Source organism: Squalius cephalus (assembly GCF_949319135.1).
Source record: "Squalius cephalus genome assembly, chromosome: 23".
Lineage (NCBI taxonomy): Eukaryota > Metazoa > Chordata > Actinopteri > Cypriniformes > Leuciscidae > Squalius > Squalius cephalus.
The window spans coordinates 18591311-18619272 of NC_137144.1; the positions used below are offsets into that span (position 1 = coordinate 18591311).

Here is a 27962-nt window from a genome sequence, read left to right on the forward strand (position 1 = left end):
TAACTTCATCTTCACAGACAGAATTATCACAAAGTACAAATAACACTCCTAAAGTGCGGTTTACATGTTAGCAAACACCGGATGTAAATGCATTTTTGAGTTCTTTTTATTGATACGTTCCAACACCAAATGAGGTTCGACACTAAACACTAAAACATCAGGTTAGTTTTATTGTAATTGTAATGATTTTTTTTTAACCCATTTTGTGTTTTTTATTGCTTTATGTATTTATTTTATATTGTCTGAATCAATTTGCAGGCTTTCTTTAAAATAAATAAAATAAAATAAAGTAGAATAAAATCAAATCAAATAAATGTGGCTACATTAAATCTTAAAATCTATTAAAATCGAAAACAGTTATTTTAAATTGTAGTAATCTTACACAATATGTTGTTACTGTATTTTTGATAGTGAGTTGAGCTTTGGTGAGCAGAAGAGACCAAACTTTTAATAAAGCTTTTTTGAAACAAAGTTATTGGCAGTATTTGCTTTTGCCAGAAATCATGACTCAAGCCTGTAATGCATTTCTTATACATTTTTATACAGTAAGTTTTTACAATAAAATACCACAAAATAGACCCCATGCACTACACTTCAAACAATATTAGTGTATTACAATGTGTTATACAGATACATAAAACATGACAATGTCAAAAATACTTGGCTCTCAACTAAAGTTTTCAACAAAAGCAGAACAATGTTCAAGGCTCGATTTAAAACCAAATACTGCTCACACACGGTCACTTCACATGCAGTGGACTTGACACTCTTCTTCTATCCAGGAATTCTTACGTCTAAGGTGTCCTGTGTGTTTACTGCATTGAGTGTGTGCACACATTTAAAGTGACCTTTAACAGAACCGAGAGATTTTTTTTTCTCCTCTCTCTCGCGGTTTCCTTTTCATTAAAGTTGTGAACTGGACTTTGCCGGGTTTCTCCAAGGCTGAAATTTCACGGCGTCCATTACGGGGAAGGAGGTGTCCTCAGGGAATTACAGGAGTCTTGGCTACCGCCGGTCGTGGTCTGAACGACCCACTGCCAGAGTGAAAAATTAAGGTTAGCTGAGGAGAACTCAAATCAGATCAGATGCTGAAAATCATATTTAAAGCTCAGACATAATACACATCGTGGGAAGAGACGGAATCCAATTCCCTGACACTGAAGGGCTGAAGCGCTGCACATATTGTCACAATGGTCCTCTTAGCGCCTTAACGGCTCATTTTTGCCTTCAAATCAATTGCGATTGTGCCACGGCTGCAAAAATCAGCTCATGATACCCTTTCATCGACCTCAGATTTCCCTAAAATGACTTTTTTTTGCCTGACGTTATGTTGTCCTCCGTCTTCCGAGATGTGATTATCGGATTTGGTTATGCCAAGGCTATATGAGATGTTTTTTGCTTCCCTTTTGTTTGATATTACGGTGACTCGGGGAGCATAACGTGGTTGAGGAGGACAGGGATTGTGAATTATTAAAGATGTGTAGTCTGGGCTCCTGAGAGGTCATAGATTTGCAAACATGATTTCAGTGCCGTAATGTGAGAAAAGCCTTAAAAGTCTTTATGGAATTCACACAAACGAGCCATTACACTGGACTTTAGCTGGGGTTTCTGCCAAAATATTATCACCCTAAATAACTTTTCACTTTTCCCCAGCCTATTTTGTGGGTTTAGTTGACTCCAATAACATCTGCGCTGCAGTTTTGCATGATGTAATAAAGGCACCATATGATGAGAAATCAAGTCTTTGTACTATGAAAAGTAAACATACTGAAACTTTAAGAGCTAAACAGTTGCTTCCCACTTCTAAAAGGAAAACAAAATCATCTACTGAACTCAAATTCTGAATGCCAAAATCTCTGAATAGTAGAAAACAGTAGAACATGGCATTAGCAAAGTCATGGGTTTGATTTTAAGGGAATGCATGGCCACATTTAATGAAGTAGACCTTCAATGCAGGTCATTTTGGATAAAAGCATCTGCCAAATGCATAAATATGAACATTAAATGTAAAAAATAACATATGACCATGATCATTTACACGCCAACACCACCAATTTGGTGTTTAGACACTTATGGCCAACCATCACAGTGAGAGAATAATGAGGAAGTAGGATGCTATTATTCCTAAACCCCAAAAGAAAAAACAATAAGATTAAAATGTGGCAAAGTGCATGTATTTTATGTAACTATGAAAAAAAAAAATACATTTAAAATGAGTGTGTAATACAAACTAGATGAGTAAAGTTTGTGCACAAACTTTGGTGTTGGCTTGAGAAAGCCTAGCCTGAAAGATTGAAGTAATTGTAAAAGCTTGAGGTGTGAAAAGCTTGAGTCTCGACAGAGAGAGAGAGAGAGAGAGAGAGAGAGAGAGAGAGAGAGAGAGAGAGAGAGAGAGAGAGAGAGAGAGAGAGAGAGAGAGAAAGAGAGACTTTAAAAGGAGTTTAAAAAGATTGAAGATCAAAGGATTTCAATTCGAAGTAGTTTTAAATTTGAATCAGTTTTCAGCTCAAAGTTTGAAGGTTTAAATTCTTTCAGAAAAATGTTTGGTATGTAATTGCTAAGTGGTTGCTAAGGTGTTTCTATGTGGCTGCTAGGATACTCTGACTGGGGTGTTGTGTGGTTTCAAGGGTACTTGGGGTGGTTGCTAGGGTGTTGCTATGCGGTTGCAAGGGTATTCTGGGTGGTTGTTAGGGTGCTGCTATGCGGTTGCTAGTACATGTCGCATTGCTAGCATGTTTCAGATAGATAGTACCCTGGTAATCCAGAGTTCTCGCGAGAGCACAAGTTGAATTTGCTCAGCGAGTTACTCTGGTGTCGAATAATGATGCTCATTAAATATGCCCCTCGATCTGAGCTGCACCAATCACATCGGGTTATCTGATATAGGCGGGGCAGAGTCGAGCTAAACAGATGACGACAGCGCTGTGACGTCGAAGTCATTAGTAAACATTGCAAGATGGCTATGGATGAATATCAGCTGTTTGAAACGACTTTGGCTGCTACAATGAACGAGTTAGACTTGGCTTTTTATCAAAAACAGGAACAGAAGACGCCGCTCGAATCGTTCCTTTGCAAGAAGGACGTTTTTGCTGTTTCGCCGACCGGATACGGTAAGAGTATAATCAGAGAATGTCTAATAAGGTTAGCTCCGCTGGTAGCTGGGGTTTATTGTTGTGATTGGTCGTAGTGTTATCCAATTACGTGCAGTGAGATTTTCAAATGCATGCCTGATGCCGCCCCTTGAGCTGGACGATTTTCATTAGTCGACGCCAGACCATTAATCTTTTAGATTAAAAAAAATGTAATTGAAGCTTACATGACTTCAAAGGGCTTAGATGGATGGATGGATGTAATGATAGATAGATAGATGGATGGATGAATGGATAGATAGAAATATAGATGGATGGATAGATAGAATGATAGATGGATGGATTGATAGAATGATAGATGGATGGATGGATGGATGGAATGATAGATAGATGGATGGATGAATGGATAGATAGAATGATAGATGGATGGATGGATGGATGGATGGATGGATGGATACAGTCCTGGTTCTAAGAGTAAATTTAAAGATTATTTGACTGATTCAGAGGAATTTCTAAATATCAGCAAATGTAATTATTAACAGGTTGTTAGTGAATCCAGGTCTCCAAACACTTCTCAAAAAACAAATGGAGCTGTTGAAATTCAAATAAAGTGATAGTCGTAACCTCAACATTACCTCAACAAGCGGATGCCAGCGGGCGATGGGTTTGCGTGGGTATGTGAGCATCTCATTCCAGTGATCGCGTCCCAAACTCTGAGCTCTGTTTCCCACATGGCACACACCAATAACCTCATTGTGACCTACGCTGTGAATGAGAAGAGTATATCCATGCTTAAAATGTGACAGCTAAACCAGGATGCCAAAAAACAATGAGTCTTTTTCCAACTTTAAAGTGCCAAATCTACCCCTTCAGCAAAAAATATGATGATTTTTGCAAAATATTTATATATCTTAAAATATTTTATATATCTTTCACTCTGTGCATCACAAAGACACATGAACTCTTAGTCTCCATCCAATACAGTCTCTGTTCTCTTATTTTTGCAGCAGCGATGAGACACTGAAATGCTGCGGTTCGTACTTCTCAAACAGGACAGTGATCTAAATCTGATATGAACCTCTCGCTGCATTGGGAATATACAGCTCAGGCTGTTCCTCAGATCACCCACCAGCACTAAGAATAAACTTCTATAGTCTCTAAGCACTGCGCTTGTCAAAAATTAAAAGCATATTTAATTTAAATGATACTCCTTTTCAGTTCAAATTTGACACTGAATGCTCACTAGCTCCCACCTCGCTGCTAGCTGTACCTTTAGATTAGCTCTGCTAAAACTGAAGGACTAACAAAAGTGTTGGGGAAGCGACTTTGACAGGACTGTTTTTGTAACCAGACCAAGCTGGTTTATGATGGTTTGAACGTTTGCTGCTTGCATATGTTGGTCTTTTCAACAGGCTGAACTACAGTAAATCTACAGTAGTACATGAAATAGTAGTACAAGATAATGACAAAAGGTATATTGAAGCTATGTAAGGGGTTAAAAAGTATATTTACAGACATACAACTACAACTGAAAACACAATGAGAAACTCGAAAACATCCTAATTTATATAAATGGGTCAAAAACAGTGATGAACTGCAGAATCAGTAAAATACTGTGCATGAACTCCAATGAATCAGTGAATCATTTCTGAATCCGTTCATATAAATGAATCGTTTGAACAGGCCAATTCACTAAAATGAATTAGACTTCCCAATGCGACACATTCTGATGTGTTACTGCTTTAGTTCGCTCTGCTGTAAATGTGACAGTGACGTAAAACAGTGATGTAATACTAGTCACTAGTTTTAAGATAATGCTAATAAGACACATTAATACCTTACCGGTCATAGTCCATGACTGCTATTAAAAGACTTATTTGGTCAATGTTCTCAGGTGGAACATCAAAAACAATGGCTTCATTGTAGACTGGATTGAGTGTGTTCCTTTTTGTTGAAGTTTTCCTTTTCTTCAGCCTCCGGCCGTCACACATAATAGAAACCTTTACGTAAGGATCTTAAAAAGACAGAAGAGAAAAAGAACATAAAAAGTTGCTCAGCACTTATTTGAATTAAAAATGCCTGTTGTTTTTTGAATTATTATTCAAATTTATTTAAATTGGGGTTCAAACAGGACTGAGGAACTGCAATTCAAATTTAGGAAAGTAAATAAAAAAAAAATTTGCACGCACACACACACAGGTAATTGCGAGTTTACATCTCATAATTCTGGCTTTTTTCTCAGAATTGCGTGATATAAAGTCAGAATTGTGATATAAACTTGCAATTGCGAGTTATAAAGTCAGAATTATGTGTTATAAACTCGCAATTGTGAGTTATAAAGTCAGAATTGTGAGACATATAAACTCTCATATATATATATATATATATTAGGGCTGTCAAACGATTAATCGCGATTAATCGCATCCAAAATAAAAGTTTGTTTACATAATATATGTGTGTGTATGGAGTATAATTATTTTCTATATATAAATACACACACATGCATATATATTTAAGAAAAATGTGTTATTTATATATAAAATATGTATATATAATATAAATTATATATAATATAAATATATATACACAGTATATACATGCAAATATTTCTTAAATATATACATGCATGTGTGTGTATTTATATATAGAAAATAATTATACACCGTACACACACATATATTATGTAAAAACAAACTTTTATTTTGGATGCGATTAATCGCGATTAATCGTTTGACAGCCCATATATATATATATATATATATATATATATATATATATATATATATAGTCAGTCTTGTAAAATGTAAAAAAAGAGAAAAAAAGTTGCAATTATCTTTTAAGTTGTTTTATTCCGTGGCGGAAACAAGCTTCCATATATAAATACATATACATACATACATACAAACATACATACATAAGTGAACACAAAAGAAATTCTGGATTTTGCCCAACCCCTCTTAGCACTACTTGTGTATGTAAAATCTCCTGCCACATTCTCAAGTGTTTAGTCGATTAAATCAATGCTCTTTTAGAGAGCCCAGGGCTTTGTTTTAACATGTCATGATGACACCAAAAAATCATTACAGCAGAGACAATAAGTCATGTAGAGGTGAGGGTGTTGAGGAGCCTACCAGACGCTCCCGTGATGTCCATGGCTTTAAGATTTCTGGCTTTAATTATCGTTATTGTCAATCGGCCGGCAGTTGGCAAGTAACAAAGAGAAAACATCAGATCTCCCAGATCCACATTATCCTAGAAGAGACACAGCAATACAGAAACAGCATACATTAACGGAAAGAATCATATGAGCTGACTTAGTGCAAATCAAATAACATTTACAAAGTCGTCTTTGAGCTATTGGTCATTGTAACTGTCATTCCATAGCAGTGTGCAGTGTTATATATAACTCTTTCTTGGACACAACTTGTACAGAAATGGCTTTTTAGACACTCTTAGGCATTATACCATGGAAAACATGTTTCTTTCCTTGCTGTTTTAAGTGCAAAACTCACTGCCATGATGCTTAGAAAAAGCAATAGCACACCTTTTCTCAACAACCAGCATGATTTGAAGTTTATTTGTGGAGTTAAGGCCCGTTAACACTAAGGACGATAACTATAACGCTAATGATAGAGATATAGTTCTAAAAATCGTTCTAAATATTAAAGAAGAGCAGAGTCCACATCACAACTATAATGATAATGGCACAGAGAAACGATATCGTATAGGAATCACTTTCAGAATACATTTTTTTTCAGCTGATGAACAATAAAAACATTAATAGCCAATCAAAATCCACCAGACTTTAAAGAGTTCAAGCTTTTAAAGCGGCAGACGTGAAACCTGCAGCGCTAGCTTACAATAAACAAGAGTGTTAACGTTCGGTGTACATGCTAATATACTTATCGTCCTTGGTGTGAACGTGCCTTTACAACTCACTTTAATATTTAGGATTGGGAGCTTCTTCAAACACAAAGCTGAAAGGCACATATTGTTTGTTGAATGTGTCAATGTAATTCATGCTTGGCAAAGACGCAGTTATTGAAGAATGAAGCAGTGCCAATCGTGTTGGACCCCACAGCAAACCTGCAAGTAAACACTGCGACTCATTACACATGCAACGACAGCCTGCTCATTTCAAAAGGTCAGAAAGAGGGTAGAAAACTGTCACATACAGCTAAATTACAACAGTTTTTGGGGCAAGAATCATTAAATGGGCATACAATCTCATTAAACTGCATACAATATAACCACTTTAAGAAATAAAACACTATTACGTTTGTCTGACATACAGTAAGGACTCAATAAATTGGTAAAATATGTATGGGAACAAAGAAGCATTTCACCTCACGGGAATCCAGTTCTTCCACTTTGCCATCCACTCATAACAGCGAGCAGAAACCTGCTGCCTAATTATCACATCTGAAAATAGACACATTTTGCACTTTTTTTTAAATTAGAGTCGTTCGTATAATGAACTAAAAATGCGATCCATAAAAACATCTCATCAAAATAAGCCTCAGTGTAGTGGGAGCCAACAGTATATATCACCAGACACTTATTATTTAAACCTTGCTAGTACCGGGTCGAACCCTCTTTTGCCTTCAGAACTGCTTTAATGGTTCGTGGCATAGCTTGAAAAAGGTGCTGAAAACAGATTTTAGTCCATATTAACATGATAGCATCACACAGTTGCTGTAGATTTGTCGGCTGCACATCCATGAAGCGAATCTTCCTTTCCACCACATGCCAAAGGTGCTCTATTGGAATGAGATCTGGTGACTGTAGAGATCATTAGAGTTTAGTAAACTCATTGTCATGTTCAAGAAACCAGTTTGAGATGATTTGATCTTTGTGACATGGCGAGTTATCCTGCTATAAGTATCCATCAGAAGATGTGCACACTGTGGTCATAAAGACATGGACATGAGCAGCAACAATACTCAGGTAGGTTGTGGTGTTTAAACGATGCTAAAATGGTACTAAGGGACCCAAAGTGTGCCAAAAAAAATCTAACACACCATTACACCACCAGCAGCTGTTTGTGCGTGAAAATCCCAGTAGATCAGCAGTTTCTGAAATACTCAGACCAGCACGTCTGGCACCAACAACCATACCACGTTCAAAGTCACTTAAATCAACTTTCTTCCCCATTCTGATGCTCAGTTTGAACTTCAGCAGATCGTCTTTACCATGTCTACATGTCTAAGTGCATCGAGCTGCTGCCATGTGATTGGCTGATTAGATATTTGCATTAACGAGCAGTTGAACAGATGTACCTAATAAAGTGGCTGATGAGTGTATATATTATATAAAAATGAATTTCATCAGAATAAACTTGTGAATGGTCAATGGAAAAAGATAGACTGCATAGACTGTACGCTAACCAGCTGCTTGGACAAGCCCTTCGGAGCAAACTAGGGTTAAATGCATTACCCCAGAGCACAATCGTGATATAACCTGTGATCTAGGTAATGTAGTTCTATGTATACATGCAGCTCTGTGGCTCATTTCAGCGCGTTAATGCAATGACACAACAGGACGGAAGAGAAGACGACGGACATGCATTAGTAATGAATCAAAGAGTGTGCAGAACCCAAATGGGCCTTTAATGCACACAGCAGCCAAGCACTGGCGGATCCCACAGCTACCAGAACTTTCACGTGCTGTCAATTATTAACTGATCTATGTTAATGGACACGCGCTGCACTGGGATCAGATGGGTGTGTAATGTTGCTGAGAGCATGTAAGAACTCTTTAACATTACTTAGTCTCTCATATCTTTCTACCCCCAAAGGATTCAAGAGAATGATCTCAAAGTTGCATGAGGCCCATCAGTGGGCATTAGAAGAGAAACTTTGTTTTGCTTAGCAATATATATATATATCGTTTCAGGTCACTACAAATTAATACTTTTTTTCAGCAAGGAAGCATTAAGTTGATCAAAAGTGACAGTAAAAGCTTTTATAATGCTACAAAATATTTATATATCAAATAAATGCTATCATTTTCAACTTTCTATTCATCAAAGAATCCTTGATCTAAATGTATAGCAGTATCCACTGTTTTCAATATTGATTATAATAATAAATGTTTTAAGCATATTAGAATGATTTCTGAAGGATCATGTGACACTTAAGTCTGAATATTCAGCTTTACAATTTAAAATGTAATTCATTCCTGTGATGGCAAATTACATACAGTTATTTTAAATGATAATATTTACCAATATTACAGTTTTTACTGTATTTTTAGGATCAAATAAATGCAGCCTTGGTGAGCATAAGAGACTTCTTTTAAAAAACATTTTAAAAATCGTAGCGACCCTATACACGTTTGAACAGTAAATTTCGATTTTATGACTTGCTTTATAGAATATATCTTTGACGTTGGCGTTTTTACTGTTTCAAAACTAATTTTAAAAATATCAAATAAAAAACAAATCAATAAAGACAGTAACAGTGGGGTAAGAGAAATAAACTTAATTCAAGAGCAATGATCTGAAATTAAGTCTTATTAATCACATGGGGAAACACTGTGATAAATAAGTTTACTTTAGACTTTGGACTCCAAATATGACACGGATTGCTCTTCAACAAGGTTTTTAAAAGTAAAGTTAAAAAAAAGAGAGAGATACTTAACTTGGACTAAATTACCCTAAACACCTGAGAATTGACTTAGACTCAACCTCAAATTCTTGAAACTTGACAGACCCTATCTAAAAGGCTTTACACTTGACTTAGACTAAACACTGGAGACTTATTTCAAGGATGTTATCCACTGATTTAGCTAATGGGTTTATGCCTAGTGCATGCTGGTCATGGACTTCCTGCCTTTCTGGAAGTGACTTTGGGCACTGTAAAGGAAACTGCATGAGTGGTCAGCACACCTCATTGGGCTTCTAAGGCTTCCTGACAAATCTAATCATCTGTGATTGTGTGTATTTGAGGAGCTCAGAGGGTCTGTTAAGATAGATCAGTCCCACTCGGAGCAGTTCACAGCCCTCGGGCTTCTCGCACAGTGGGAGGCTCCATCTAATACGGTGAAGCAGAAAGGTCATGGAGGCAGGCGGCAGAGATTGGCTCATTATCTGGCCAGGTCGCAGCACTACGTCCGGTCCTGTCGGCTACGATGAGAGTGGTGTTCATTAATGCTCTACAGGGATGAACTGGAACTGGATGGTGTTTTACTGCCTCACAGAGATCAGACTCAAGAGCAGTTCCACAGTCAAAACTACTACTCTATCACCTTTAATTGACTTTGGAACATGGATTCAAACATTGGTAAATGATCAGGTTACCGTCAGACTAGAGGTCAGTCTGTCTTTATCACCAGAAGTGGCAAGCACAACCTTTCCTAACAACGTGGGCTTATTTAAATGGACAGCTCACCCAAAGAATTTTAATTCCATTCTTATTTACTCACCCTCATGTCGTTCCAAACCTGTATGATGACTTTCTTTCTTCTGCAGAACACAAAAGAAGATTTTTAAGTTACTGGGGTCCAAAAAACATGTTTGGATCCCACCTTCATTGTATGTAAAAACAGACATTATTTTTGAACGTCTATTCTTTTGCGTTCATCAGAAGAAATAAAATCTACCATTTTAAAGTTTTGGTTCATTCATTTTATTTAGCAAAGGGCATTATATTTTGTTTTAAAGTGAGGATAACGATAATTATAATGTTACAACAAATTCTATTTCAAATAAATGCTGTTCTTTTGAACTTTCTATTGATCTGAAAAAAAAAGTGTCCAGTTTCCACAAACATATGAAGCAGAACGACTGTTTTCAACATCGATAGTAATAAGAAATGTTTCTTGCGCAGCAAATCAGAATGATTTCTGAAGGATCATGTGACACTGAAGACTGAAAATTCAGCCTTTCCATCAAAAAAATAAATGTAATTTTACAATATATTGAAATAGAAAACAGTTATTTTAAATTGTAATAATATTTCACAATATTACAGTTTTTACTGTATTTTCGATCAAATAAATGCAGCCTTGGTGAGCATAAGAGACTTCTTTCAAAAACATTTAAAAAAAAATCTTACCCCACACTTTTGAACAGTAGTGTATATATTTGGTTATACTTTATTTTAAGGTGTCATTGTTACAGTGTAATTATATATTTAAGTACTGGGTAATATTAAGCAACTACATGTACTTACTCTAGGGTTAGGGTAGGATTAGGATTTGTTTGAGGGTTAGTTGCATGTAATTATGCATAATCTACTGTTATTACTAGTACATGTAACACAAGGACACTTTAAAATAAAGTGTTAACATATATTTTATAGTCAATTAATCAGTAACTCCCACTCATTTTTTTAAAGTGTACAATTGTGCATTGTAACTGTGCTTTTTTTTTTTTTGCCAATTTTATTTAAATAAAACTGGATGATATCCCTCGTGACAGCCAAGTATGCAGAAAGATCAATAAATGTGATGGCCTGTGGGTTTGATGTAATGTAGGCAGTTTGTGTTTGTTGTTCTTTGCACATAATAATTAGTGTCTAGGAAAGGGAGTATGGGTAAGGGAGTAAGGTAATGTTTCTTCTTATTGCCTTCGTCTCATCCATTCGATGCACAGCCTTCATTAAGAGAGAGGTAAGAGAGGTTGACTCTTGTTGCAAATTAAATCCTAAATTGGATTCTCCTCATCAAGCCAAATCCTCGTTGCTTCATTATAAAGACAAATGCTTTGTCCTTTAAAGCAAGCAGCTCACAAAATTAAGACATTAAATGCTAGAGGCTTTTGTTTAAAGGATTCGTTCACTAAAAAGTCATTATCATGTTGTTCCAAACCTCTAAGACTTAGTTTCTTCCGTGAAACACAAAAGAAGACATTTTAAAGAATGTTTATGCTGCTATTTTTTCAAGATTAAACAGTGACCACACTGAAAAAAACATGAAGTAAAATTTACTTAATTTTTCTTTGGCAAGTTTTTGCACGAATATTTTTAAAGTAAATTTCACATATGGAATTAAGTAAACGCTACTTAACTAAGTTAAGTGAAAGTAACAAAGGAAATAAGTAATATTAACTTGGCTAGTAAAAGGTTGAGTAATATTTATTTAGTTGAAGTTTCCTTTGCAATACATTTCACTCACACAATATAATATTGAATTAAACCACACTTTTAAAGTATATGCTTTACTTAAAATTAATTCATGCAATAGATATTGTGTAAGACAACATATCTACAAATCAGGCGTTAAGTGTCATGTGAACGCAGAGACCTCAATACTTGGTAGACGATACACAATGACGGTAACATTTCATGGATCGTTTTTGTCTTTGAATGTGTCATTTTGAGTAGAAAATTAACTCCCAATGTCACAAAATGGCAAGTTACTAATCCTAACAACAAAAGCAATGGTAAAACAGTGTAAATAAAGCTGGGAAACAGTGAACAGTTAATTATTCAAGGCCCAGTGCATGATGGGTACACCAGTATCAGAATAGTTGAGTAATTTTACTTAATTCTATAACGTTGATATTTACGCTTTCATTTCTACACGCTTGAATTGAGTACTAACCACAAAATCATTTTTATCAGTGCAGGAGCTCCAAAATAAACAAAAAATATCATAAAAGTGATAAACTATGAAGCCATAGCTTTGTGTGACAGCCTTTATTTACAGAAAATCTTGCTCTCCAATGTAGATTTCAAATGTCATGTGTGCTTGTATTAAAAATGCTCATATTGAAATATGGTGTCAATGATGTCAAACCTGGTGTGACGCATCTTTGAACATTCATTTGTGTGAATGAGTTTTGGAGCACTACAGCGGAGATAAATGAATGACAAATTAAATGTTATTTTATACTTAGATAAACGGCATACATTTTTTTCTTGATTTTTACTGGAAAACAAGAAAAAAAATTCTAAAAATCAAGATATTAATAAATAAATAAATAAATAAATATATAAAGGACATTAAACAGTTTTTTTAAAGTGATGGTGAGTAAATAACACATTTTTCATACATATGCAGAGCCCATAGAACTGTCAATGCAATTGATTTTCTTGTAGCCAAACAGTAAAATAGCAAAATGAGATGGTTAATCTAACTGTCCCTTCTATTGTACTTAAGTTTGTAGTGTTTCTTTCCCTGACGTGTCATGGTAAAGTGGGCGGGATGTGGTGGGAAGGGGCGTGGGACAACCGGCTATTAATGCTCAGAACACACCCACTTTTTGTGTGTGAGAGACATAAGGGTTGGACCTCGTGAAACCAATTCCTCTCCGGCGAGGTAATTGAATTACGCCCTTCCATCTGTAGACTATAGGATAACAGACGCCTCTGCTCTCATAAGCACTTAAATCAAGTCAGCGGTAAAATTATGGTCACTTGCGAACTGTGAATGAAATTATAGTGCAGTTGCGAAGAGGTTGAATATGGCTTGAAGAGAGTCTATCTAGTGTGATTCTCCATCTCCAATCCCACCCACCCCCACTCATTCAAAGGCTTATTAACAAGGGCTGCTCGCCACATTACAAAGAAAGAACGTAATGAACACATTGATGAAAGTCAGGGCAAAGTGAAGAGGCTTGTTAACATTTGCTTAATCACAGATTTTCCATTTTGTGACAAGACCACATGCAGAAAGTAAATCTGTACTCCAGCACTGGCACAAAACCTTATAATTTCATATGAATTCAGCTCAGAGGGCTATTTCAAAATTCCACAAAATTCATCTTACAATTATGAATTTTACATCTAAAAATTACAATTTTGTTTCTCCTAATTCAATCTTTATATCTCAGAATTGTTCCTTTGTGTCTCAAAATGACAACTTTATTCCTCTTAATTGCAACTTTATGTCTCACAATTGTGCCTTCATATCTCAAAATTGAGGCTTCACTTCTTGTAAATCTCTATATCTTAATCTAACAGCTGCAACTCATTTTCATAATTGCGACTTTATTTCTCACAGTTGTCCCTTAATTTCATTTTTGCAACTTTATCTCACAATTACCTTTATACAGTTACATAGTGTTGTCAGCAAAGTATCTAACCTAAAAACGCACATAAATTTGTCAATTTTTCCTTATGTCTGTTACAGACATACAGTAGTCTTTCTCTTTCAACTGCCATAGAGCTTTATATTATCTGTGAATGGCTTCACTGACTTCAGCTACAGACTATTTCAAAATGTCTGCTGAAATACCCGTCTTTCATGTCTATGCAAACAAACAAGAAAACAAGGGTTTGCTTTGTTACAACTCTTTCCACCACAGTCAGATTGTTGTATTGCTTGCTGTAGAATGGTGGTATGGGATTATGATGTATACAGTTGGATTACATAGGGCTGTCGAACGATTAATCGCATCCAAAATAAAAGTTTGTGTTTACATAATATATGTGTGTGTATGGAGTATAATTATTTTCTATATATAAATACACACACATGCATATATATTTAAGAAAAATGTGTTATTTATATATAAAATATTTAATATAAATTATATATAATATAAATATATATACACAGTATATACATGCAAATATTTCTTAAATACATACATGCATGTGTGTGTATTTATATATAGAAAATAATTATACACCGTACACACACATATATTATGTAAAAACAAACTTTTATTTTGGATGCGATTAATCGCGATTAATCGTTTGACAGCCCTAGGATTACATTAACTTTAAAGGCTACTTTTCATCATAAATAAGTTTGGGGACACATTAAATTGATCAAAAGTGACAGTAAAGACATCTCTTATACAACAAAAATACATTTCTATTTGAAATAAATGCTGTTCTTTAGAACTTTCTATTCAAAGAATGCTGAAACGATATCACCGTTTCCAGAAAAATATTATGTAGCACAACTTTATTTAACAATGATAACAAGACATGATTCTTGAGCAGCAAATCAGCATATTAGAATGATTTCTGAAGGATCATGTGACACTGAAGACTGGAGTAATGATGCTGAAAACCATGTGGCATCAAGTACACTAATGTGAAACAAGCAACTATCTCGTGTCACAATCATTCCCAAGCCAAGAACTGCTTTACATTACATTTACATTTACATTTACATTTACATTTAGCTGACGCTTTTATCCAAAGCGACTTACAATTGCTATATATGTCAGAGGTCGCACGCCTCTGGAGCAACTAGGGGTTAAGTGTCTTGCTCAGGGACACATTGGTGGCTCACAGTGGATTCGAACCCGGGTCTCTCACACCAAAGGTATGTGTCTTATCCATTGCACCACACCACCCCCATTTTCATAATTGCGACTTTATTTCTCACAGTTGTCCCTTAATTTCATTTTTGCAACTTTATCTCACAATTACCTTTATACAGTTACATAGTGTTGTCAGTTGGATGTTGGATGTTGTCAAAACTGCTGGATTAAAGCCTTCGTTTCAAGTTTACCAAAGTGTAATTTCAGTCGCAATCCGAGGTAAATGTCTCATGGTTAGAGGTGAATCCTGACGGGAGATTCAATGGCACTAAATCCTGCTGATCGACCTATTTACTCTTCCGGATTAGAGATGCGTCAATCTTTCTTTCTCCAGCTGGGTGGAATGGATTGGCCTTTTCGTACATTAACTAGCTGGTGTTTTATTTATAGGCAGAGCCGAATTACACCTTGAATAGATCTGAGCAAACATAATCATTCATTCAGATTGAAATGCAAATGGCTTGCAAAAAAAAAAAAAAAAAACTGAAAGGTTAAAGTTGCTTTTTTTCAGAGGTGATATTCGGATAGTTGTATTCGCATGTCATGATCGTGTATGGTGGATTGTATTTCATTTCAATCTAAGACCGGCTGTGCTGCTGGAACTCTCATGCATTTTTAACAAGTTACTCAGAATCCCTAAAGTAATACAGAGTTAGCATGAAGGTAGAGAGCACTCTGACATCTGTGCTACACTGATCGATGCCAATTATATAGAAATTAACCTGATTCAATCAGATAGAGAGAGCAGAAAGATAAATGGTACACATTTTATACATTTTATATCTTTATTTATTTTTGCCTTTATTAATCACAGTCGGCTTTATCCAATAAGCTCAACAAGTGCTTGCGTAAACATGATTTATCTTTATAGAGTGCTGCAGAGATTAGGCCTACGTCAAAACCCGAAAGAATAATTCGCCAGAGATTTTCCTAATGGTTTTTACATTTATGAGTAAAATAAGTAAATATGAGTAAATGAGTTATGCCTATGAGTAAATACTTGGACGTTTTCAAAACATCCAAATATCGTCGATTTGTGTTTTAACCCCCATCATAAAAACCAATAGGGAAATCTTGAGGGAACTGGCGAATTAATCTTCCGGTTTTTGATGTCAGTCCTGCAGCTCTATTAGTTTGGGAAAAGACTGATTACCACTTTTAAAGTCAACTTAAAATAAAAAGATTGACCCTATTTACTTTCTCAAAACACGAACTGTGCTTATGTAATCCTCTGAATCAGGGTTGCCAGGTTTGCATAACAAAACCAGCCTGATTGCTATTTAAAACCCAGCCAATCAAGGCCAAAACTAAAAATCGTGTTCCAGAGGGTAAAAATGTAGTTTCCCGGGGGTGTTCGCTTCAACCTGCGGGCTAAACAACAACAACAGTGTAAAAATAGCCCAACATCGCGGGAAAACCGCAGACTTGGCAATGCTGCTCTGAATTGACTTAGCTATTTAGCTATTGTTTAACTAAACTATTTAGCCATTGTTTTAGCAAACTCGCATTAAAATTTGCTCCAATACTGTGATTAACACCCACTTTTCACCATTGAAACCATCCTTGGTTAAATTCCAGATTTCCATCCTACTTTTTTTCCAATTGAATATCTTGTTGCAATCAGAAATAGTCAGATTTCAGAAGCAAAATGGGCTGCAATCGTCTTAAAGTAATTGCTTTATGAATGTGTGCAAATGACGACCAAACACCAGAAAACAACTGTATAACTGTTTAAGTGGCACTAAAGCCATCAACATACAGTTATCGAACGTTATCGAAATGTATCCATAGTATTACATAAGTTATGTTAGATATACAATCAAGCCTCCAAAAATGATTCATGCATTGATGGCACGTGTGGATTGTGTTCCACCAAGAGGCGATCCCTAGAGGTATGGCCCACTTATATGCACTGAAACAGCCTGTGATGCTCTCTATCCCTTAGACACTAACCTCTAGATCTAGTGAAATTGCTGCTAGACTAAAATAAACATGTCAACAATGATGAATACTCATTTATAGCATGGATAATATTCAAATAGACAGTATGATTACCAACCATCCCATTTAATACAATCCATACCATACTTCATTTAAGGGAACAGAATTGAGATCCACATTAAATCCCTACAGAATGCAGTTTGTCCTGTATTTTAGCACAGCACCACCAAACAGCTGAGAATATTTTGGTTATTTAAAATGTAAAATTACAGGTAAGGCTTCAAAACCAATTGTGAAAGAATTTTTTTTGCGAGAGTCATCCGCCAAACGGGTTTCAAAATATTATAAGAGAGTGAACTATTCCTTTAAGTACAGTATGTCATACCGCCTGCACACAAAAACCTCAGTGTTTCTTTATTGGCTGAGGGCAATTCTCCCAGACAACTGGCACAGGTCCACTTATGAGACGGACCAATTTCACCCCATCGGACATCTATCCTGCGCTCCTTCAAATTAAAACAATAAACCTAAAACCACCGTATATTCATGTCAGAGCAAACTCTCCAGCTATTTCAAATATAGGTCACCCCTACGTGTGCCATGTGTGCTTATGAAATATTCACAATTCTCAAAGTATATTTTTATGTTGCTCCCTCTGAAGCATGAAAGTGATCGGAGGAGAGAGAAAACTATCCTCAAATATTTTCACTTGTTCTTTCAGTATGACCATTAACTGCATTTACTTCACAACGGTTACAAATGGACTAATAATACCATTTCCAGTTCCATTCATATTTCATGGTGTTAAAATGAACTGTTAACACCAATATAATCTTGCCAAAAGTACAGTAGTGTTCAAATCTGTCGGAGATTTTAGCACATTGCAACACATTTGTGTGACGCTTAATCTGATTTTATAAATAATGGATTTTTTTTACATTAATATAATCTGGAGAGAGAGAGAGAGAGAGAGAGAGAGAGAGAGAGAGAGAGAGAGAGAGAGAGAGAGAGAGAGAGAGAGAGAGAGAGAGAGAGAGAGAGAGAGAGATGATTTACTGTTTTTGAAAGAATTCTCTAATGCTCTTCAATGATGATTTTTTAATAAAACAATATAGTGAAAACATTAATATTGTTTAACAATTTGTTAACAATTCAAATTCATAAAAAGTCATTTATTCCTGTGATGCAAAGCTGAATTTTCAGCACCATTACTCTTCATGTGTCTTCAGTGTCACATTATTTTTGTGGAATATATTGTGGAAACTGTTTTTTCCCCAAGGATTCTTTGATGAAAAGAAACTTCAATAGAACAGCATTTATTCAAAAAGGAAATCTTTCATAATGTAAAAATGCATCCTTGCTGAATAAAAGTATTATTATTATTAAAAAAAAAAAATCTTACTAACTAAACTTTTATATACCGTTTTTTCCTTGATTTCACTAATTATAAGCTACAAAATATATAAATCAATAAATACAGAAAATATATACATATAGAAAATGATTATAATTACTGAAATCAAGGGAAACACACACAAACTGTTCTTGTGTTTGGTTTAATTTAAACTGACACTAACATCAATGTACAAATTCCCAGCATAGATTTCCAATAGCAGCCTCCCGTACCTGGATAAAACCTTCTTGAGTCACACACTCAAACACTACATACGCCAGCTAATTCAACCAACACCTCACACAAGCCAGGTGACGAAACAGCCTTTCTTTCCTCTCATGAATATTACTTTTCTCACTATTTAGAGATTCTGCCACAACAACATCACATGAGAGGACCGAGCACACAAAATGTTTAAGGGCAAATTCAGGAGTAATATTGACATGACTAGCATACAGTGTGGAAGACTTACCGCACTAACATAAAGGATATCCCTGCAGAGCTTGGTTTCCTGTGGAAAGTCAGGTAGATCCAGGAAGTTGTCCACCACCACTTGGCCAATGACGTCGTGACGCGAGAAACGGTCGAAGTCGTAGACGCTGAAATGGAGCTTGCGCGTTGGAAGCTCGGCGTACTCCACAGGAAACAGGAAAACCTCGTCGAAGATGGGGTTCAGAGTCTTGCGGTGGACCTTGGTTTGATGCTTGGTTTTGCGTTCTGGCAACAGGTAGATCTTCACGTACGGGTCGGACGTTCCCGTAAAGTCCTTGGCAGGTAGGTCTTGGGCCTTGTGGATCTTCACGATGAGCTGCTCCAAGTCGCAGTCGTATTTGATGATGAAGTGCAGGCGTCCGCAGCTGTCCGCTCGCCTGACGTCATCCGCATCCACTGACCTCTGCTTGTAGAGCTCAGGCTTGATGCTCCCCAAGCCCGGACCTGTTATGGACTCCTGTCTCTGGAACTGGGCCATGTTGAAATCGTGATTGGAGACGTTCATCTGTCTCCGGATGGAGTTGTGCCTGAAGTGAGAAGAAAAGGGGGGTGGATTTCTGTTGGTCACCACTATGCTAGACATCTAAATAACGAGACTGAAAAGAACTTTAATTAAAGCTGAAGGTCACAGAGGCTCACACTGTCTGACAAATGCCAACTGGGAATTGCTAAATGAATATCAATGGTGGCTGAGTGATTATGCCTGATGAAGTCAGGAACACATGACTCACCTGACAGATGAGGTCGGTTCGGTGACTTGTCGCTGTACGCGAGCTACATGGATGTGGTTGAGCTCCTTTGCCTTAGACTGGGTCTCCAGCTGGATGTCGGGGGACGTGTGGCTGATCTTCATGGCTGACTCTGGGAGCACCGTTGGGCCGATGGGATCCTTCTCAAAGTCCTCGCTGTATTCCCGCTCCATGCCCTCCACCTCGGCCAGGACCGGCTTCTGCTCGCCCTGCTGGTCCTTCAGGCCGGGCCAGAAGCGATCTCGGTACGGCACCCAAAACAACTTCCATGACACGAACAGGGAGACGGCAAACAGCGCCAGGCCACATGTGGTCACCAAAAGGGACAACAGGCTCACAGACACATCTGGAGCAAAGACCAAGAGAGAAAGTTGGTCATCCTCCACCTTGAAGATAACTATAATTATAAAGTTTTATTAATCATTCTAATTCTATGCGACTAAGGGAATTCCACACCACAACTGTAATGAAAACTTTTTTTTCCAGCTGATGAACGATAAAAACATCGACAGCCAATCAGAAGTGCTGGAGCATTTAAAGCGGCAGATGACAAAACTGCAGTGCGTTCTTATAATAAACAGAACGTGGTGTGAACGCTAATATAGTTATCATTCTTATTTTGAAGGGGCCTATAGTCTTAAGCTAATTAACATAAATTTCCTTGACAGAATCATTAAGAGAAATTAAGATAAACTTGATAACTTAGCCTATACCCTTCAACTATATGAGTTATGCAACTTTTTTGTTTGATCAAGCAATGAAATGGACTCAACTCAACAGGCGAGCTGAATTGTTTATGACGCAGCCTTAGAACAGAAAAGTGAACTTTTCACAAATAATTCAAGTATTTTTATAAAGGCTTTAAAGTTGGGTCCAAACAGACCTTCAAAATAAAAGCTGAAAACTTTACAAAACTTTTTCTGTGATCCAGATTTTGAGATATTTTGCAAAGGACATATCTAATATCTGGATTAGACTTGAACCTTAACTCTTAACTGCTGAATGCACAGTAATAGATACATATAAGATCCACTCCTAACTCCTTCCCTATCTCTTTCTTTCTTTCTCTCTCTTGAGATGGTTTCTCTGAATTAGGCCACCCAGGCAGAGATGCTTTTAGTGTGGACTGAATGAATCCCTGTCAGACCACCCACCCTCCTGCTTACTATTCTATTATACTATTCTGTCCACTCCGATCTTTTCTCCCTGTATGGGGTAAAAATATATATGTTCAGACTACTTTTGCAGGTTATCATACCTGAGACAGGAAGACTTAGGATGCACTAAAAGCTATAGTTCAGTCAAAAATGATGTAATTCAGTCATTATTTACTCACCCTCGTGTCATTCCAAACATGCATTTCGCACAAAAGGAGATGTTAGGCAGGATATTAATGGTGCTTTTGCATTAAATTAAATGATCAAGGGCTCCAAAAATGGCAAAAAAGCACAAAAAAGTACCATAAAAGCCACCATTCACTTTCATTATATGGAAAAGATCAGTGTGAACATTCTGCTAAACATCTTTTGTGTTCTGCAGAAAATCAAACAAGTTTAGACCAACATGGAGGTGTTTAAATAATGACAGAATCTTCTTTTTTGTGGAAAATATTACATTAAAACTTCAACAGCTCAAGTGTTGCATTATAAACTTTTAAAATAATATTTTTTTATTTATGATTTGAGGCTTATAAAAGTAAAGAATTTATATAATACATCTTTGGTCATTCTGTTTTTATAATAATTAGTTATACTTTCCATAAATCATGAGAATCATTTCCAGAAATCACTTGATAAAATATCAAGTACTTAGATTTGATTTTCTTGATTTGGCTGTTCTGACATTTCATGAGTGCTCATTAAAAGCGAGCACATATCATTTGACAAAACAGATCCTCCTGCAGGCTTCATACTGGGAAATCATAAATTGAATGGATTAATCATTTCTTCCTTTTGTAATGCTGTCAAGGTGTAATCAGTATTATTAGCATTCAGCACTGTTCCACAGACTTTAATAGACTCTGTGGGATTCCAATGACACAGTAAATTAACCACAGGCTTCATTTGCGTAACAGTGGACTAAACCATGTGCATGACATCCAGCACACTTCCAATACAACAATATCCCTGTCTGCATGAAACGTCACAATTAGAGGGCCATTTTGATTTGGAAACATTGTGACATTGTTACAGTGTAATTATATATTTAAGTACTGAGTAATAATAAGCAACTACATGTACTTAGGGTATAGGATTAGGGTTTGGTTGAGGGTTAGTTGCATGTAATTATGCATAATTTACTGTTATGGTAAGTACATGTAACATATGTAACACTGACACTGTAAAATAAAGTGTTACCTTTTAAAAGTTATGCGTTACAACACTGCGTTACTCCCTAAAAAATACTTTTTTATGAACAGTAATGCATTACGTTGCTTTTGCTTTTCTCACCAAGGCTGGGTTTCTGATCATATATAATTTATTCGAATTAGCCAACAATTCAGCAAAACGTAAAATACTGCAGGTTGTGAATTGCCATGAGAGCATGTTGGCTAAAATATAAAATAACATTCTCTACAGTCACCGTGTCCTTAGTTACGATATGGACACACATTATGAATAAATGATGCAACAGAGAACATGCTCTGACTAGCAGCCTCACTGGGACACATATTCAGTGCGATAACATTTCATGCATATTGTTTCAGTGTGGGACTCCAAAGGTAAGCTAAATAGGACACCAAGCATAAATCTGAACTGAAAATGAAGATCATGCCATGTAGATTTCTAAGTGTACTGTAAATATCAGAGCATGTTTCAATGCTAAATCTAAGCAAATCAGATTTATCCAAATAAACAGAAATACTGAGATGATGAAAAAGTAATGCGGTGAAAAAGTGCTGATGAAATTTACTTATAATATAATATAATTTACTTATATCATTTACAACATAAACTTTTCTGGGATGCCTCAAAGAAGTGACTCCTGTCTAATGAAGCAAATGTGAGATATTGTTACTGATTACATGTTTTTGTAGTGACCGGCATTCTGAAGATGACTAAAAATATATTTAAAGGTACACTATGTAACTTTTTTTGTTCAAAATTAACTCTTTCCCCACCAGCGTTTTTGAAAAAAGTTGCCAGCCAGCACCAACATTTTTGATCATTTTCAAAAAAGTTTCATGGATTTATGAATATCTAAACATGCAATAAATCAAAAGAAAGAACAGACCCTCCGCTTTAAAAAAAAAAAAAAAAAAAAAAACTTTGTTTTATTCCAGTTTCATGCATTCGACTAGATCGAATCCATCCTGGGTTGACATTTCATTCGGTAACATTAGGCAGTTTAGATTTATATGCTGTTTAATGTTGATGATTGTGTTATTTTACATGCTTACATGTGCTATCACTTGTTTCTGCATCTTCTTCACATGTGTTTTGATCTGAAGATTCAGTACTCTTTCAGAATATGTGTAATAGCGCCCCCTACCGTATAACAGTGAAAAGCGTTGTCTCATAAATGACGGAAATTTCCGTTAATGGCGGGAAAAGAGTTAGCAAAAATCATGTTGTTTTTTGTCTTACTCTGATTCACTATGGTAAGCTTAGTATAAGTGTTGACATTTTAGATATAGCGGGATGGTTTTTATTGAGAATATATGTCTCGTCATAACCGTAAATAGAGAAAAATTGCCCAGGTTTGCCGCATTTATGGTGTGTGAGTGGCATAGGTTAGTTGTCACAACGAGCAAGAAAGATAAACATGGAGCATGCAAAATCTCAAACCTCCTGGAATCACCCGTTTTTGAAAAAACGCAGAACAGAGGAAAGTCAAAAAGAGAATGGGATACGATAGAGCACGTAATAAAACCCGAATCAACATTGAGTTGACTTCATTACGGTTGTTTTAGTGCTGTGCTGTAATTTATTTTGAAGGAAGTACCATGTTTATTAATGGGTATAGCTACAGTAATGTCTTCAGTGAGTCAGCTAGAGATCCTTTCCATCTAAACTGGTTATATCACTTAAGCCTAGTAGTAAATGTTTTATGAGCAGTAGGATAACAATATTCATCCACACAGTCACGCAAAGACGAAGCACAACCAAAACAATGTTCTTCCACAAAATGCATGCAGTTTTGTTTTTTAACTGCTAGAGGGCCAAAGTCACATACATAAAAAGTTGGAGAAATCATAGTATTCATTCAAGATCTCAGCCGATGCCCCGACTAACAGTTAAAGCAGCCAATCACATGTTTGTTAGACAAATGAAAACAATTAGCGTTGTCAATTCATGTATGTGCATTAGCCTGACTAGCTTGAAAAATACAAGCCTTTTTATGTAATTTCAGCTAAAAAGCACAATTCATTCCTAATGTGAAATATCTGTTTAAATGTAGCAATGACAAACATTTGAATAGATTACGCTCTTTCTCCATTCAAATATGAGCTATACTTGTATAACTGTAAATTTTGTTTCCAAGATGGCCGCCGAGTGAACTGACTTGCCATAAAAGGGAGTTAGATTTAAAAAGATGAAAAACAATTGAGCTTGTTGACTCATTGTGGATGTTTCTTCATTTTAAGGCACTAACAACAAGCACTCAGAAAGAACATTGCATCTCTATGGAAACATCTTCATGTTGCATCTGTAATGGTTACAAATATGGAAACTAAAGATTGCGTCTCATGGTTTCAAAATGATTTCACAATCCCACAAGACACTAAACTCATTTCTAAGCTCTGACATCACATTATTCACTTATCCAAAACAAGATTAATGACACAGGCTTAAAGCGAATTTGTTTACCATTACTTTCCCGCTCCCCCAAAAAACAAAAAAAAAAAGAGATTGCATTTTTCGTCCTCCGAGTTTTGTGTCCTTATGAGCAAAGATGAGCCCACTTTTACATAAGAAACAGAGGAACATGAAGCCACCTGCTGAGGTAAGCACACCTGAATGTCTACAAGAAAAGGTCAGGTCACTAAGAGAAGGCAAACCATGATTTAGGGTGTCAAAATGGATTACAGCCAGATTTTCCAGACAAACTGCCTCTCAATTTGCATGTTCATTTTAATAAGCTAGACACAGTACATTCCCAGGGATCATGTTGTTATGCATCTTTTTAAGCAGGTGTCTGCTTGAGCTTTAGCAGGTGTAACATAAATCCAGACACCTTTTACATCTGTGTATTTGTTCACTTATGAACACAAAAACACTATTTAATCATTCTTTATACGCGTGATAAGCATGCTAAGGCATTTAGGTAGTTCGAAAGACCATATTCACCCAGCTCAACCTCTCACAAATGTCTATTTTTATTTCTGCTTCTGTGAATCCAGGTGGCAGAGTGCAGATGCTAGCAGCTACTAGCCAATCAGATCGAAGCTGGGAGACTGTTCGCAAATTTAATGGCAATATACAAAGTTTTTTTCTGCCCAAGGGTAGAAAAGTGTTTAGAGGTTGACCAATCGAAGACAATTTTATGACAGTCCAGATGTCAACGGTAGTAGAAACTATAGGTGAGGGTGGCTATGAATAAATATGACTCACATAATAGAATACAAACTTCAGTCAATAGCCCATCATTGTTGCATTGCTCATGGATGTGTTATAAACTTTCCCGTGTAAGAATGAGACACCTGTCAATGTGCGTCCACAACATGCCATCTGAACTGTCCATAAGTTGTCCATTACAGTGATGTGTTATTAACCTCTCAAAGTGCCAGGTTCCCTTGGGTTCTATTACAAAAGACTTCCCACCATACAGGCACTTTGCAGCGAAGCATGTGAACTCCCATCAGGCTAAGAGTATATTTACTGGGTTCCCATGTCTGAACCAAGCTGTTCCCTATCATTAAATTCTTGTACAATCCATCTTGAGGGACCAAATTACTTGTATGAATCATTCTCCCATGGGTCTGAAGGCCTCATGTTAACGGATGTCAATGCAGGGTATCACAAAGGAGAAAGTGTACAGAGTGGCAGGGTGGGGTGGAATCCTAATGACTTCCTGTCGACCGCTCTGTGTCTCTGAGGATGAGGACGAAAGGATCTGAGGAGAGCATGATCTACGAATGAAGGTTCAGTGAAGCTAATGTTTAGTTTAGCCCATATAATGAATCAAGCAGAACTCTATTTATGACATCAATGACAGGTTGTTTTGGGGATTCACAAGTTTCCTGTGAAGCCTTCCAGGAACGCTGAATACCTGTGTAAAAATGTTGTGCTTAATTTAACTTCTGAATGCAAAAAGATACAAAAAAAAAAAAAAAACGTATTAATGTTCCTGCAGGTCGTGCAGGAATATTATTGCTAAAATTACACTGCCTCTGACATACTGCTGCATTAAATCTGAATGAATGTAGGCTGCATTTCCAAATGGCAAAATACAGGACAGCTCGAAATAGGTCATTAATGCTGGACTGTGGGGATTGATGATTAGGGCTTGTTTTGTGTGTGTGTCTGTGTGTGTGTGTGTCTCTGTGTGTGTAGTTGTCTTGAAGTAAAATAGATATATTAATATAGAGAATAAAAACTAATGCAAACAAACAAAAAATAAATAAATAAGAATAATGTAAAATGTAGTCTAAATAATAAATGTATAAAAACAATCCAAATACCATTGTTAACATAAAAATGTTAGTAATTTTATCAAAGAACCTGTCAAAAATGAGCTTATGTAATTAGATAATGATGTAAATGTAACTTTACTTTAGAAAAAAACACATTTACACATTATGTTTACACACATATATACATACATACACACATAGCCTACATACATGCATAAATAATATACATACATACATATACTATATATACACACACACAGACACACATATATATATATATATATATATATATATATATATATATATATATATAAATACATACATGCATACATACATATATACATACATACATATATTATATAGGCCTATATATATATAGATAGAAATTAAATATAGTAACAAAGCATAAAAAACATTTATTCCTTGTTATAAGTTATATACATTGTCTGTTTTTAACAAACAGTGTAGACATTAAGAAAAAGAGTCTAGTAACTGAATAAACTAAACGAAGCATAAGTCAAAAATGACATAAATAACAATAATCAAATAATAATCTCAGTAAATAAGAGCATGACAACAGCAAAAGTACGCCTTTTTAATCTTAATAAATAGGCTACTGTTTGCTTTATATAGCCTAATATGTAACTAATGGGTGTGGTTACTTTAATGACAAGAAACACTTCATCAATGCTAGCTGCTAATTAGCCGAACATTTAAATAAAAAATTGCATATTTTAAACACGAAAAGTCGCCAGAAAACCTTCCTGCTAACTTTCTAGAGACAGAAAAAAATACCTGTAAGTACCATGACAGTATAAGATTCGTATGTAGTTTAAAAGCAGCTGAACGCGACTGTTTAAATGTGATTTTCGGCGTTTTGATTAGTTACGACACACGACACCTCGTCAGCACGGTAAAACAAAATGTTTCAAACAAGAATAAAACACTGTCCTTACCAGAGTCCGAATATCTCGGTCTCCCGAGATCGCGAAAATAGTAGGTGAATTCCAAGCAGTTTTCATTGTGCACCTCTCCTCTCGAGCACAGGTCAGACAGAAGCTCCAGCGCCTTTCCACAAATCTCATCCTCTCTGTCTGCAGGCATTTCCCACCAGCATCCTTCTGAATGAACACTTCTATAACGCCTATCGAGACACTGACCGCCGCTTCCAGCTTCTGACAGCGCTCTTCATACTCGCCCAGACCAATCCCATTAGGAAAGTTGAATTGAACAGTGTCCTGTTGTGTTCAGATCAAGCCCACAAGTTTGCACTCATGAGTGTGTCTATAGTTGGGTGCATAGCGCTCGGTGACACTGGTTGAATTCACACAGTCAGCTGGGCTACTCCCGAAAAAAACAGCAAGTGTCAGAGCTGAATTGAATCTTCATGAATGGAAAAACTGTTGGCTGGCTCGCATCTTCCTCAAGCCTTCTGGGATCCCTTGTCTCCTGCCAATCTAAAACTGCTCCTCCCACACCAGCTTTGCTCTTCTTCTCC

At 36.3% G+C, this 27962-nt stretch overlaps 1 protein-coding gene across 2 annotated transcripts; it reads right to left on the bottom strand.

Annotated features, from left to right (window-relative positions):
• Nucleotides 1-89: 89 nt before the first annotated feature.
• syt9b (synaptotagmin IXb) lies at nt 90-27962 on the bottom strand. Of its 2 annotated transcripts, XM_079859555.1 has the most exons (7): nt 27421-27962; nt 19870-20233; nt 19119-19665; nt 6221-6341; nt 4932-5103; nt 3725-3854; nt 90-1034 (listed from the first exon to the last, which is right to left on the bottom strand). In XM_079859555.1, exons 1-7 carry the CDS (start codon nt 27566-27568, stop codon nt 963-965), a joined length of 1554 nt encoding a protein of 517 aa, XP_079715681.1. In that variant the 5' UTR covers nt 27569-27962; the 3' UTR covers nt 90-962. The 2 variants fall into 2 exon arrangements, with proteins under 2 accessions (XP_079715681.1, XP_079715682.1); XM_079859556.1 differs by lacking the exons at nt 90-1034; nt 3725-3854; nt 4932-5103; nt 6221-6341 and adding exons at nt 7043-7175; nt 7436-7511; nt 10515-10554 and having other exon boundaries at nt 27421-27951.

Coding starts and splice junctions, on each gene's coding strand:
- syt9b (XM_079859555.1), bottom strand. CDS start 27,568: ATGCCTGCAGACAGAGAGGATGAGATTTGTGGAAAGGCGCTGGAGCTT. Junction 19,666..19,869: donor GAACCGACCTCATCTGTCAG/GTGAGTCATGTG, acceptor TTCTCACTTCAG/GCACAACTCCATCCGGAGAC. Junction 6,342..19,118: donor ATATCCTTTATGTTAGTGCG/GTAAGTCTTCCA, acceptor TGTCTCTTCTAG/GATAATGTGGATCTGGGAGA.